At 38.1% G+C, this 15,970-nt stretch overlaps 1 protein-coding gene and 1 pseudogene across 1 annotated transcript in view; both read left to right on the forward strand.

Annotated features, from left to right (window-relative positions):
• AP3B1 (adaptor related protein complex 3 subunit beta 1) overlaps nt 1–15,970 on the forward strand; it is a 305,763-nt gene that overhangs the window by 257,724 nt on the left and 32,069 nt on the right. Inside the window, exons 23-24 of the mRNA XM_010356679.2 lie at nt 10,858–11,089; nt 15,687–15,771. Coding sequence (XP_010354981.1) covers nt 10,858–11,089; nt 15,687–15,771 — 317 coding nt within the window. The remainder of the gene's footprint in view (nt 1–10,857; nt 11,090–15,686; nt 15,772–15,970) is intronic.
• Nucleotides 6,584–8,849, forward strand: LOC104656963 (annotated as a pseudogene).

Consider the following 15,970-nt stretch of genomic DNA (forward strand, 5'->3'; position numbering starts at 1 on the left):
TGTTTTATAGGTAAACTCATGTCACGGAGTTTGGTGTACAAATTATTTCATCACCCCAGTGCATGATGTAACTTTGACTGATACATTCTAGCTACTGTGTTCGGGATAGACTAACAGCAATTCAGTCTATGTTCAATAGGATGCAGGGGTAGGAGCAAAGAAACCAATTAGGAGGCTCTTGGAATAATCCGGATAATAGATGGTGGTGGCTCAGACCAGGCTGGTAACAGTGGTAGTAGTGAGAAATAGCCAGATTAATTCATTAAAATAACTGGGTTTTTATCCATAATGACTCCCTCAGGTGTCAGCTATGACTTTTGTGTTCTTCTAGTCCACTGAGCCTGCTTCTGTCATGGCATTTATCACACTAGTTGATTTACTTTGTTTTCCCAGGCTAAACAATAAACTTCTTGAGGACTAGGATACTTCATCTTTGTCTCTGTATCATACTCCTTAGCACAGGGCTGGTACAACTCATTGAATAAATGTTAGTTACATGAAAGCATGAATTAATACATTAATGGTGAGTAATGATTAATGATTAGTAGTTACTTTGTGTTTGAAATAACGGTGTTCTTATTGGACAGAGAGCTGTGAAATACCTCATTCTTGCACATTACCACCTTTCTCCCCAAGATGCCCAAGGGATACATAGGGTCAGAGGACAAATAAAGGCAAAGTCGTACTTTGTTATCAGAGTGGACCTTGCTCTCTAACCACAATACAGAACTCCAGTGAGTTAGGATGGCCCACATCAAGGACTCAAGGTTCTTTTCTATTAAAGGTAGGATTAAGTAGCCTTGATCCAAAACAAATTATTAGTTGAATCACATGAAATTGATAATTTTACTGTTTTTGACCTACACATATGGCAGATACATATGGGTCAATCTAATCAAAATCCTTACCTGAGTCTCTGATCTCCTGGTTCCATGTCTACCAGCACTTTAGAGAAAGTGGGGCAAAGGGGCATTCTCCCATTACAAGCTTATTTCCCCTTCCAATTAGTGTCCTGAAATCTGACTAATCCCAACCAGTAGTAGAATGGGGGAGATAGATGATAGAATCCCAATTTGAACTGGGTTAAGCAGTAAATAAATAAATAGGAAATTACAGCTAGAGTTCAGAGAAAACAACTTCAACAAGGACAGGAATGTGTCTGGGCCTCAAGAACCATCCAGATCAAAGTTACCAGCTAGTCTGTCTGTCTCTCATCTATGCTTTTCTTTGAAATTTGCTTCATTATTTTTTTCTCACTGAACAATGTGGCAGGAAATGTGGCCACAGACAAAAATTAGAGTTTTAAATCTCAGAATATTAACTGCTTGAGAGAGTCTGGCTCAAATTTCCTAGGAAAGGAATCCTAGGAAAGGAACTCATTGGGCCAAATGTCCATCCCTGAACCAGTTAACTGCAGCCGGTCATGAGGCGGCATTAGAACTTGCCAGCTCCATCATGTGCTGAATGTGTCAAGGTTTCTAGAAAATAGTAGGGTGTGTTGGGCTGACAATCCCATACATAACCACTATAGAGTGAAGAAGCGTTGGGGGCAAAGCTTCCTCACAAGGCCAGTGCTTAGTCTTGAACCAAATAAAAGCAATTCTGAAACAATGAATTCTTATTCTGCATTGTCATTGGACTTACTCGACACTTTGTTGTCGGCTATCAGAACATATCCTGGAAACCCACAGGAAAAATTAAAGTCATAGCATGGATTTTCATAAAGGAAAGCCAAAAGAAAAAAAGTAACCTCTACTATGTAAAGTTGTATTCTGATTAGTAAAGCCACTAGCCTGTATGGCACCATTGTGCAGATTCCAAAAAGTTTCCCTTGAATGTAAGCTGGATTTTAGCTCTTATCCACCCTTTCAGTCAGTTGTCACTGCACAGATGTATATGGTGGTCTAAGTGTTAGCTGTTTGAAATAAGTGGCTCTGGGAATTGTTAAATTTTTTTTTTTTTTAATCAAGCATCAAGAACGGTAAAGAGTCTGAGATGTTACCCTACTTACAGGCTAACTAGTTAATCTGCAACAATTTCATGAATGCTGGTAGAAGACACAAGACTCCTCAGTCAGAGACAAAGGACAATTTGTTACAGCAGCAGCAGTAGCCAAAGTAGCATCATTTGCATCACTTCTCTGAGCCCCACATGCTGAAGGCTAGGTGAAGCCTGCACATGCAATGTGTTGCTTTACAGGAGGCTAACCTGATCAGAGTAAACAGACAACCTAAGGAATGGGAGAAAATGTTTGCAATCTGTCCATCTGACAAAGTTCTAATATCTAGAATCTACAAGGAACTTAAGCAAATTTACAAGAAAAGAATCAAACAGTCCCATCAAAAAGTGGGCAAATGATATGAACAGACACTTCTCAAAAGAAGACATTTATGTGGCCAACAAACATATGAAAAAAAGCTCATAATCACTGGTCATTAGAGAAACGCAAATCAAAACCACAATGAGATACCACCTCGAGCCAGTTAGAATGGTGATCATTAAAAAGTCAGGAAGCAACAGGATGCTGGAGAGGATGCGGAGAAATAGGAACACTTTTACACTGTCGGTGAGAGTGTAACTTAGTTCAACCATTGTGAAGACAGTGTGGCAATTCCTCAAGGATCTAGAACCAAAAATACCATTTGACCCAGCAATCCCATTACTGGGTATATACCCAAAGGAATATAAATAATTCTACTATAAAGACACATGCACACATATGTTTATTGCAGCTCTATATACAATAGCAAAGACCTGGAACCAACCCAAATGTCCATCAATGATAGACTGGATAAAGAAAATGTGGCACATATACACCATGGAATACTATGCAGCCATAAAAAAGGATGAGTTCATGTCCTTTGCATGGACATGGATGAAGCCGGAAACTATCATTCTCAGCAAACTAACGCAGGAACAGAAAACCAAACACTGCATGTTCTCACTCATAAATGGGAGTTGAACAATGAGAACACATGGATACAGGGAGGGGAACATCACATACCAGGGCCTGTCGGGGGTTTGGGGGCTAGGGGAGGGATAGCATTAGGAGAAATACCTAACATAGATGGCAGGTTGATGGGTGCAGCAAACCACCATGGCACGTGTATACCTATGTAACAAACCTACACATTCTGCGCATGTATCCCAGAACTTAAAAGTATTAAAAAAAAAAAAAAAAAAAAAGATTCTAGGTTTTTATCAGACGACTGTTAGCAAATCTATGCAGCCTTTGCCCCAGAGGGAGATTTTATCTTCCTAATCCTGGACAACAAACAAACAAATCTATCACCTGCCCCAGAGGGAGGCATCACCTCTGTCTTCCAAAGGCTGTTTGCTGTAGAAATATCTTTGAAAAGAGCTTCAGAAGCAAAGTTGCTAATGTTTCTGCTCAGAAGACGTGGGACCTGTAGAGCCCTTTTTGGCACCAGGGACCCGTTTTGTGGAAGACACTTTTTCCATGGACCATTGGGAATACGGGGATGGTTCTGGGATGAAACTAACTGTTCCACCTCAGATCATCAGGCAGGCATTAGATGCTCATCAGGAGCGTGCTGCCTAGATCCCTTGCATGTACAGTTCACAGTAGGGTTTGCACTCCCATGAGGATGTAATGCCACCGCTGATCTGACCGGAGGCAGAACTCAGGCGGTAATGCTTGCTCTCATCAGCCGCTCACCTCCTGCTGTGTGGCCGGATTCCTAACAGCCCATGCCCTGGTACAGGTCCATGGCCCAGGGACTGGGGACCCTCTGCTGTAGAGAATTCTTTCCAACAACAAGGGAAGGAATGTGGAATGGCAAGGATCGAACATTTGTGCCCTTAGATCAGGGGTCAGCAAACTTTTTTTTTTTTTTTTTTGAGACGGAGTCTCGCTCTGTCGCCCGGCTGGACTGCAGTGGCCGGATCTCAGCTCACCGCAAGCTCCGCCTCCCGGGTTTATGCCATTCTCCTGCCTCAGCCTCCCGAGTAGCTGGGACTACAGGCGCCAGCCACCTCGCCCAGCTAGCTTTTTTGTATTTTTTAGTAGAGACGGGGTTTCACCGTGTTAGCCAGGATAGTCTCGAACTCCTGACCTTGTGATCCGCCCGTCTCGGCCTCCCAAAGTGCTGGGATTATAGGCTTGAGCCACCGCGCCCGGCCAGCAAACTTTTTTTGTAAAGGTACCAGATGGTAAATGTTTTAGGTATTACAACTACTCACCTCTGCCATTGTAGAGTAAAAAAGCAGTCAAGGACAGTATGTAAATGAATGAGTATGGTTGTGTTCCAGTGACATTTTTAAAAAATAGGCAGTGTTTGGGTGAGGGAGAAAGGACAAGATGGAGGAAGGTGAACAAGAAGGCACAATCCATGTTGCTTCTGGGTTCTTCCTCACCAACTTTCCCGCGTGCGGGAAAATGCAGCCCGCGCCCAGGAAGATGCAGATCAACCGAGCATGCGCCAGGTGACGTCAATCCGAAGAGATCGAAACTTACCCGGCCACGCCTATGGAGACGCCCCTATCACGCCCTTATCCTGCCCACTGCCCTCCCCCTTCCAGTACCAATGCATAAAAGTCCACCCCGGGCAGGAGCCGGGGTGACTTCTTCGGCCCCCACCCCCGCCCCCGGCATTCGTGGACCGGAGAACCTCACCCGAGAGCGCTGGCACAACTTCCCTGGCCCCATACCTGAGGACCGGAGAACCTTGCCCGAGAGTGTGTGCATATTTGCAATAAAGGGCTGCTGCTTTCTTATGTACTTTGGCCTCATGTTTAATTAGCTCTCCTAAATTAAGTTACATCAAATTAAATTAAGACAGGCAGCAGGCCATATTTGGCTTGTTGGTTATAGTTTGCAACCTCTGCGCTACATCTATTGTGTTTAGACTTATTAAATCTTCCCTTTTTCTTAAACCCTCATTTTCAGAGCCCAAATCTAGATTACTTTGTAATTAATTTATGTTTTATCTTTTTTTGCATCTAATAAATCATTGGTGTCTATAAAATATGAAGTCAAGAATGCCATTTGCAATGTTGAGCATCCTAGAATGTAAGCAGCCACGGATCTCATATATATTTCTGGAATATTGATACCTGGTCTGATGTACAAAATATTGAACTAAAGTCTTAATATATATTAGTATTAATATAATATTGGATTAAATGTATTATATATGGAAGTAGTTGAAGGATTTATGGAACCCACTGGGTATATTGAACAAAATATCACCTATGTATTTTATCTAGATGCTGGAGAAGGTTGGCTTAATATGACTTGTATAAACTTAGGAAACAAGGGTAAAAAAGTAATCAAACATTTTCTTTTTCTTTCTTTTTTTTTTTTTTTTTTTTTTTTTTTGAGACTGAGCCTTGCTTCATCACCCAGGCTTGAGGACAGTGGCAGCATCTCAGCTCACTGCAACCTCCGCTTCCTGGGTTCAAGCAGTCCTCCCACCTCAGCCTCCCAAGTATCTGGAATTACAGGTGCATGCCACCACACCCAGCTAATTTTTCCATTTTTAGTAGAGATGGGGTTTCACCATGTTGGCCAGGGTGGCCTCAGACTCCTGACCTCAAGTAATCCGCCCATCTTGGCCTTCCAAAGTGCTGTGATTACAGGCACGAGCCACCACACCTGGCTATGTTTTCATTTATTACCTTTCTGTAGTTAAACAAGTATATATTATTACCATGAAGTGTCATTTATGATCCTGTTTATTGTGAAAGAGTGTGTAGACCTCTGGGAATTACCACAAATAACCTTTGGAGGTTGTAAGGGAGGACCTTTTTAGATGGTGAATTCATTAGAGAATGCTTTTTGCCTCAAACTTGGTTGAATGTGGAAAGAATGAATGGAGAGAATTATACTGTTTTTTTTTTCTTTATTCATCCCTTAACATATGTTTTGACAATTATAATAAAGCTGTAGACTTTTGAGACAAAGTTGAAAACATAAAATAAATGTTTGGACCATATGTCCTAGGATTAGACAGAGAGAAAGAATCAGTGAGTCTGCCAAGGCTTCATGGCTCTTAAATGACCAAAGGCGTACTTCTAACCACCTTGTGTGATATCTGCAGTACTAATTCCTGGCCACTGTGAACCAGACCTTTGTTTCTGTTCTGCTCTAGTCCCACTCCTCTACCCTTGCCTTTCTCCAACTTTCAGATAGTCTTCCCTTTTACATTACAGTTTCGGCTTTCTTTCCCTAATATGTGGGCCAACTTTTTATGTATTTTCACAGAGATAAAGCTTGTTATACCAACATTTATTTAATGATTTGATGACAAATATGTTTGTGGAACAATGTAGAATAAAAGTAAGACCTGGTCACTGTCTCCAATATGCTTATCATTAAGGAAATAAACATGTAACACTGAAAAATATAATTAGCCAGATAAGAGCTTATATTTAAGATTGATTATCATAGCCTCAGTAGCATGGGAATTGATGGGGAAAAAGAAGATTTTTGCTGAGTATAAATCCATAACTATAAAATATATAGCTCTGGAGTCATCCCAGTGCAGCCTTGGTGCCATGTGCATGTTGGACAGTCCCAGCCCACCTTGATCTCTAGTACTTGTAGCCTTTTTCTTTCAAGATGCCTGAGAAAGTGCACGTGAAGAGGAGGAGGTGGAATCTTGCCTTTCAGGGAGATATTGGCCAACTCATGTCTCTCGTCATCAATACCTTCTATTCTAATGAGGAGATTTTCCTTCAGGAATTGATCTAATGTTTATGATGCATTGGACAAGATTTGCTGTGAGAGCCTTACAAACCCTTCCAAGTTGGACAATGGTGAAGAGCTGGAAATTGACATAATCCCCAACCCATGGTAATGGTTCCCAAATTAGGAGATCAGCCTTGGTCATGTCAATGCCTGTGTCTACCGAAGTCAAAGTACATTCCCTGGTACTAAAGAATTTATGGAGGCTCTTCAGGGTAGTGCAGGTATCTCCATGTTTGGGCAATTTGGTGCCGCCTTTTTTTCTGCCTACCTTGTGGCAGAGAAAGTAGTTGTGATCACAAAGCACAACAATGATGAAGAGTATGCCTGGGAGTCTCCGCTGGGGGTTCCTTCACTGTATGTGCTGACCATGGAGAGCCCATTGGCAGGGGTACCAAAGTGACCCTCCACCTTAAAGAAGACCAGATAGAGTACTTAGAAGAGAGGAAGGTCAAAGAAGTAGTGAAGAGCACTTCCAGTTCATAGGCTATCCCATTACCCTTTCTTTGGAGAATGAAAGAGAGAAGAAAATCAGTGATGACAGGCAGAGGAAGAGAAAGGTGAGAGAGAAGAGGAAGATAGGCCAGGCACAAAGGCTCATGCCTGTAATCCCAGTACTTTGGGAGGCTGAGGTGGGCAGATCGCTTAAACTCAGGAATTTGAGACCAGACTAGCCAACATGGTGAAACACCGACTCGATAAAAAATACAAAAAATTAAGCGGGCATGGTGGTGCGCACCTTAGGTCCCAGCTCCTTGTGGGGCTGAAGTGGAAGGATCCACCAGGGGGCGGAGGTTGCAGTGAACTGAGATTATACAACTGCACTCCAGCCTGGGTGACAGAGTGTTACACCATCTCAAAACAAACAAACAAAAACAACCAAAAAACAGAAGATAGAGATGATGAGAAAAAGTCCAAGATTGAAGATGTGGGTTCAGATGAAGAAGATGACAACAGTAAGGATAAGAAAAAGAAAACCAACAAGATCAAGGAGAAATCATTGATTGGGAAGAATTAAACAAGACCAAGAACATTTGGATCAGAAACTCTGATGACATCCACCCAGGAGGAGTATAGAGAATTCTACAAGAGCTTCACCAGTGACTAGGAAGACCACTGGGCAGTCAAGCATTTCTTTGTGGAAGGTTCGTTGGAATTCAGAGCATTGCTATTCATCCCTTGTTCGGATCCATTTGACTTCTTTGAGAATTAGAAGAAAAAAGAACAACAAACTCTGTGTCCATCGTGTGTTCATCATGGACAGCTGTGATGATATTGGAGTATCTCAGCTTTAATCCTTGATGTGGTTGACTTAGGATCTGCCCCTGAACATCTCTCAAGAAATGCTCCAACAGAGCAGAATCTTAACAGTCATTCACAAAAACACTGTTAAGAAGTGCCTTGAGCTGTTCTCTGAGCTGGCAGGAGACAGGGAGAATGGCAAGAAATTCAATGAGGCCTTATCTAAAAATCTAAAGCTTGGGCCAGTTGTGACGTCTCACCCCTGTAATCTCAGCACTTTGGGAGGCCAAGGCAGGAGGATCGCTGGAAGCCAGGAGTTTGATACCAGCTTGGGCTGCAAAGCAAGACACTATCACAACAAAAAATTTAAAAAATTAACCCAGCATGGTGGTACACACCTGTAGTCCAAGTTACCTAAAAGGCTGAGGCAAGAGGATCACTTGAGCCCACGAGTTCCAGGCTGCAGTGAGCTGTGATTGTACCACTGCACTCCAGCCTGGATGACAGAGTGAAACCCTTATCTATAAAAATTCGATAAATAAAATTTTAGAATTTTAAAAATTAAAATCTAAAGCTTGGAATCCACAAAAACTCCACTAGCCAGCGACGCGTGTCCTAGCTGCTGCAGTATCACACTTCCCAGTCTGGAGATGAGATGACATCTGTGTCAAAATATGTCTCCTGCGTGAAAGAGACACAGAAATCCATCTATAGCATCACTGGTGAGAGCAAAGAGCAGGTGACCGGCTCTGTGTTTGTGGAGCAAGTGCAGAAGTGGGCCTTTGAGTTAGTATATATGGCCAAGCCCACTGATGAGTACTGCATGCAGTAGCTCAGGGAGTTTGATGGGAAAAGCCTGGTCTCAGTTACCGAGGAGAGTCTGGAGCTGTCTGAGTGAACTGAGATTGCGCCACTGCACTCCAGCCTGGTGACAGCGAGACTCCGTCTCAAAAAAGAAAGAAAGAAAGAAACAGAAGAGTTTTGAAAATAGTTTTCATTCAAGAAAAACCTAACCTTAGAAGTGAAAGTGATTTGAAAACTTAAAATACTAGATTGTTGTTATCATCATCAGAAGGTTTAAGTAGAATGAATAAGCCAGTAGCCCTATTATTTTATATAATCAAAATTTTAAATTTAGCTAATTATTATATTTTACAAATAAACTTTCCCGTAAGTTTTTATGATTATTATTATTATTTTTTAATTATTATTATTTTTTTTGAGACAGGATCTTGCTCTGTCACCCAGGCAGGAGTTCAGTGACCTAATCATTCATGGCCCACTGCAGCCTCAACTTCCTGAGCTCAAGCAATCCTCCCACCTCAGCCTCCTGAGTAGCTGGGACTACAGGCGCATGCCACCACACCCAGCTAATTTTTTGCATTTTTTGTAGAGACAGGATCTCGCCGTGTTGCCCAGGCTGGTTCTCAAACTCCTGGGCTCAAGCAATCCTCCTACCTCAGCCTCTCGAAGTGCTGGGATTAGAGGTGATGATTATTTTAAATTGCCCACATTTTTTGTTGAGCTTTTGGAGAAAGAATATTATGTTTTAATGATGGTTAGAAGGCATGATGTATCATTTTGTATATATGATATTTAACTCTTGGATTTTTGTTGAACTTTAAATCATTACTATAATTGCTAAGTTTGTAATGTCATCAGGTGTACATGGCATAGTGAAAATGTTTAATAGGTTGATATATACTCTCAAAACTGTAATAGATAATCTAGTTGGGAGACCACAGTTGGCAGGAAAAAATCTTAATCAAGCCTGTTTAATTACAAATTGATTTTTTTTTTAATGCTTGCCCATGTCAGGTCAAGCCTAATATGCAATACTTATATTTTGAATGGTTTTAGAATGGACAGTGTTTCATTATTTCATATGCTGCCTATGATTTCAATCAAAATGAGATTGAGGGAAGAATTTAATTAAGAGTCTAATGTTCAATAGCAGGGTGAAAGATGATTAGCCAAGAAAATATTGGGAGAGGGAAACAAGGAAAGATTTGTTTTACCAAATAATTGAATTATATTGTAGGTCTATAAAAAATAAAACAATATGGTACTGGTTTAACAGGACAATCAAGGCCCAGAAATATCTCCTAGTACATAAATAATTAGAATTTTTGCATTTACAATCATTGAGGAAAGACTATTCATTAGCTCATGTAGGGACAATTAGTTCATGTATCTGGAGAAAAATAATTAAATATGGAGTCAATATATCAAAATCAATCAATTCCATATGAATTAAAATTTGAAACCCTCAAAGGACTGGAAGAAAATGTAAGTGAATAGTTAACTTGATCTTAAATTAGAGATCTTTTCAATCATTAAGGCAAAGGAAGAAGCCACCTTATCCTGGGGGCCATGGTCTTCAGTTTACAGAGAAAGAAAATAAAAACAAAAAACCAGTTCAAAGAGTCAGGATTGGAAATGAAGGTCCAAGATGTTCATTTTGGTAGTTGGCTAAAACACCCAAGAAAATCAATTGACAAACTGTTAAAACCAATGAGAAAGTTAGCAAGATGGCCAAATACAGAGGATCTAGGGAAAAAAGCTAACAAAGTTTATAAATCCCTCCCCCGCCCCCACAAAAAAAAAAAAATGAGTATGTTTGTATTACTGAGATTATACTCTTCTTATTAAGCTTATGTTGTAAAAAAAATTAATATATGCTTGGAGGTTACAGAGAAATTTTCATACAGTTTTGAGGGCATTTACTTCTTTGTATCATTTCTGACTAATATCTATGTGTGTGATATCCTACTAATGTTTGTTATTGTAGTTCATATAATACTTTAGGGGAACCAAGAATTAAATGTCATAAATGTTTGTGTGTTTTCTAAAAGAATAACTATATTCACTAACTCATCTTTTTTTCTTTTTCCCATGTGTAATAGGTCAGTACTCCTGTATTTGTACCAACAAAAACTCACGTGCTGCTTCATCGAATGAGTGGAAAAGGACTAGCTGCCCATTATTTCTTTCCAAGACAGCCTTGCATTTTTGGTGATAAGATGGTCTCTATACAAATAACACTGAATAACACTACTGATCAAAAGATAGAAAATATCCACATAGGGGAAAAAAAACTTCCTATAGGCCTGAAAATGCATGTTTTTAATCCAATAGGTAAATGTTCTCATTTAAAACCTTAACTATATTTGATCACTAAATATGTTCATTTTGAAAGTAAAGTAGAATACTTTTTAGTAAAATAGTAAAGTAGAACATGATTGTATTGACAATTAGCATATTCAGTTTATGTTTGCTTTTTCTTGTTAAACTGAATTTATCATATAAGATAAATACATTTCTTTGCTCTTAGTGAATCAGGTCCCAGTAATAGTAATACCAGTAGTGATGAAAGGCTGGGTTTGCAGAGTCAAGATTGCCACCATGTTTTACCTACCTGCCTCACCTTCCCTCATCTCTCCTCCTGGTCAGCTTCATTCCCTGCGTAATTTTAGGTGGTTTATTGTGTCTTAAAAGCAAGAAAATCGCTCTGCATTTCTGAATGCAATACTTCTTGTATCTCGAGATCTTTTGCTGTTTCCCTTCACCTTCCCATAAATTGAAAAGTGAAGGGAGTGAAGACTGAGAGGAAATAGACCAAGCTTGTCCAACCTGTGGCTCAGGACAGCTTTGAATGCAGCCTCACACAAATTCATAAAGTTTCTTAAAACATTATGAGATTTTTTTTGCGATTATTTTTTCTTTAGCTCATCAGCTATCATTAGTGTTAGTGTATTTTATGTGTGGCCCAAGACAGTTCTTCTTCCAGTGAGGCCTAGGGGAGCCAAAAGATTGCACACACCTGATGTAGACTAGTCTGCTTATCTTCCTCTCCATGTATAGAATATATGGTAGCGCAGAGGGTATCACTGGTATTTATCCACATCCGGTTTTTACATGTTTTCAATCTGTTGCCACCATTTAAAAATCAAGATGCTTTTACATTTTAAAAAATGAGAAATCTCACTTTTCTTGGAGCAGAGCATAAAATATGCCAGTACCGGCCCTTTATCCCACATGCAGCAACCAATGAGTGGGTGCTGAGCAGCGGCTGCCCCTAGCTTTGGCACGCGCTTTCCAGGTTGCTTCTGTGCCCACTGCATCCTGTTGTCTCTCCAACAAAGTGTCAGCGGCCATTTTTCATCCCCTTTGCATTTTTAAAGTATTTTGCTAAAAATATACCCTTTAAACATTAAATGTAACAATTGTATGTCTTACTTTGAATTTGAATTAGTGTAATATTTAGAATGTCTATCTCTATTCTTTTTGGTTTTTGTAAGTGGAGATAGCCCTAAGGTTTAGTTGAGAGAAGCTTCAGGCAAAACATCAATTGAAAGTAATAAAAGGTTTATGTCATTGTATCTTCCAAATGTTATAACCATAATGCTCCAGACAGCTCCTTTTTATAATACTTAAGATAAAACAATGCCTTTTGACCAGGAGAAAGTAAAATTAGGTAATTGTGCCTTCTTTACTCATTGTTTCACATAACTCTTCCATTTTTCTTCATCTGAGCTCTTTGGCATTGTTGAATTTTCTCCTCTGGTTTTCATGAATCTTTCGGTAAAAGTCATTTTTTGTGTGTGTTATATTTTTACACAAAGGAATAAAACAATTTTTGATAAAGCCTCGTAAAATTTTATAAGCAACCAGAGTAAAGAAAGTGGATTTAAAGTAAGCTGATTTCAAATTCCACTTAATTTTTTAAAATATTTGGATAATTAAGACACTATTTAAAGAACACAAAGTATCCTAATTTTTATTGTGTAATGTATGAAGTTAATATATTGCCAGGGAATTATTGTGTTCTTTTTATTGCTTGTAATTCAACCTTTTTTACCTAGTTAAAAAAAAATTAGTTTAGTTTAGGAAGTATCAAGCAGCAGATATATGAATTGTCTGAAGGTTGAAAATGTTATCCAAAGGTTAAAACAGTAGAACAGTATTAATTTTTCTTTGAGTTGGCATAATGAGTTGATGAGTTGACCTTTTGTTGGCCTATGTAGAATAGAATAAATAAATATAATAAATTTCATAGTATGACCTTAACACAGAAATAAAATACGGATGTTTACCATTGCCTCAGTATTGGTTGTAGGCTTTTCTTTTTCATTCTTAGACAAATTTTTATGACTGTATGTTTCATTCATTTTGTTGGCATTTATTGAATGCCTTCAAGATACAGTTATTTCCTCTGCAGTATGTACTTGTATGTAACACCACCTAGATGACACTATTATCAATAGATTGTAGGGTTAAGGAATATAATATGTCTAAATTAGTCCTCCAAAAACATTTTAAGAATGCAACAGATAACAAATGCTGTATTTTAGTGTTTTAGTAAAATAAGGGAGGTAAGAAATTTGTTTTATTTATTTTTAAGCATGTGTACACGTTAAAGGAGTCCACAGTTTTCTTGTTTGCTACCAATCTGGTTTTGTCTGTAATGTGCAATGACTTTTTTTCTGGATTTCACCCTGTGTTTGGCATGAAACTGTATTCCTTGCAAGAACATTAGGAATAATATTTCATTTTCCCCAAGGAGACCTAGTATATAGGAGGGTTTTTTTTAAGACACAAAGAATAGCCTTACACTCTCTGTACTATATTCAGTGGCTTTATGTTAGTGGTCGACAAATTTGAGTTCAGCTAAGATTTTAACAGTTACTGTACGACTGTTGCATCAAAGTAAATGGCATCCTATATGATTTCATGTGTTGATATTAATGGTGTGGTGTAACAGAGCCAGTGTTTTTCAGCCATTTCTACATAGCCATCTCAAATATATAGGAGCAAATCTAGAAATTGTATCTAAATATAGACACCTAATTGGATACGCTTACCCAGTTTAGTCAGCTCCAGGTATTATAAAAATCCATTATTTGAATAATTTTATGCTGATCATTTTGCTCCTGAGGCATCCATATAATAAAACATGCCATTGATCATGGACTGTCCCCCAAAATTAGCATGGCAGTAAGCTCACAGTTAATTATCTTAAGACCGAAGACAGTATCAAACAGTGTCAAAGAGTGCTATCAACAAGGCATCTTGAGAGCTGTCACTTTGTCAAATGACATACAAAGATACATGATGAAGGGAGATCAAAATCATGAATGCCATCATGTTTGGAGATGACAGAATTTGCTACTAATGTGTCAGATAAAAACAAGACCAAACCCCAAAATAGTTATGGCACAGAAGGCATTAAGAATTCGCTAAAGAATAGCCTTGAGCAGTGTGTGACTGACAAAGCTCTAAACTGTTGACAGCACACAGCTTTATGAGAAATGGAAAAAATGTGTATATCATTATAGCTATTTACCCTACAGTAAAGCCTATTTGCTAGAGATTTAGGGAGCAAGTCTTCTGGTGTTTGAGTGACATCCTGGTAAATGTTAGGTTTGTAAACAAATGAAATTGAAACTAGAATCAGCAGACCAACATACATACCGCTGAGCAAATAGCATTTTAATTATTAACTTTTTTTCTTATTTTTAACATACTTCCTTTGCCTAACAAATAGCATTTTAAAATCAGCATTGAACAGATGCTCTCTTGTAATACCTAGTCCTCATTGAGCCTATGAGATATAAACATAATACTTAACAAATGAAGCTTATTGAATTATTATTTTATCCCAACCATACCATCTTCTGTGTCATGGTTTGCTTTCAATGGCAAATCATACTTACCAATAAGCCCTACAATAGTCACAATCTATTGAATTAGAAATGTGCTTCCTAAAATATAACTACGTCTGATAGGAAGTATAGAGAATATATAAAGCTAAATATAAAGTGATTGTATGGTATAGCTGCAATTATACAGAATACTTTGAGCAAAGTAGAAATCAAAAATGGACAATTTCTATATGTAAACAAATATATACACATTTATTTAAGATGCCCTCAGTTATTCTAAGGTATAGCTAAACTTTCAAATCATAAGCAGAATAAAATTTTGTTCTTGTTTGCCTTAAGTTTTGTCATTGTTAACTGAAAAAAAAAAACTATTGTATGTTGGTATAGTTATTTCCTATACTTGGTTAGGTGATAGATGAAGCTTCAGAAATTCCAAATCTATCAAATGTCATTTTATTTTTTGTTTTATCAAGATAATCTAATCTGCCACAAATTTTTTTTGAGTATTTAATGCACTTAGACTTAACATTTTGGTTTCAATGTGAGATCTCTTAATTAATTTCTGAGTGCATCTTAATTTCTTCTTCCAACTTTATTTACATTTTTTAATTTAGAATTTTTTTCATTGAAAATTTGAAACATTGTTTAAAATTTGCTTTTTATATCTAGAATAAACATGCCATAGTTTTAAGTATATAACCTCTTATGAACTCCCAAAGTCCACTACAGGTATGCGAAACAAGAACACATTTAATTCCTTCTCATTTTCAATACCTATAGAGATAATATTATAAAACATGAAATTTCTCAGGAAGATATGTATTTCTGAAACGGGTATAATGTGTTCATTGGCGTGTGTGCAGAATTAATTTGTGAAAAAGAAAACCTTGAAACAGAATAGTTAGGTTACTTTATAATTTGCTTTAATATTCTTAGTTTAAAATTTTTTAAGCCATCATTAAATTTCACTGTTTGAACCAAGCTACAAACATTACCTAAATTTTCAATGTTTAGTTTGCCTTTTTTTCACATCCTCTGTGTTTTCATGTCTAAATTATCTTATTTCCTAGACTCTCTTGAGCCTGAGGGATCCATTACAGTTTCAATGGGTATTGACTTTTGTGATTCTACTCAGACTGCCAGTTTCCAGTTGTGGTAAGTTCAATTGTTCTTCTATTTTTTATATAACCTGTAAAGGATAGCAGATCAAAAACTAACCTTTCAGCAGTTTTTGTGTGTATGTGAAAGACAAAACATTTAAACAAATGTGTTTTGCTTTGCTAATGTTTAGACTGCCTTGGAATAGTTGTACAAATTGTGTGCAATCTATGTATTTTTAGCATTCGTTACACAC

Source organism: Rhinopithecus roxellana, chromosome 3 (assembly GCF_007565055.1).
Source record: "Rhinopithecus roxellana isolate Shanxi Qingling chromosome 3, ASM756505v1, whole genome shotgun sequence".
Taxonomy (NCBI): domain Eukaryota; kingdom Metazoa; phylum Chordata; class Mammalia; order Primates; family Cercopithecidae; genus Rhinopithecus; species Rhinopithecus roxellana.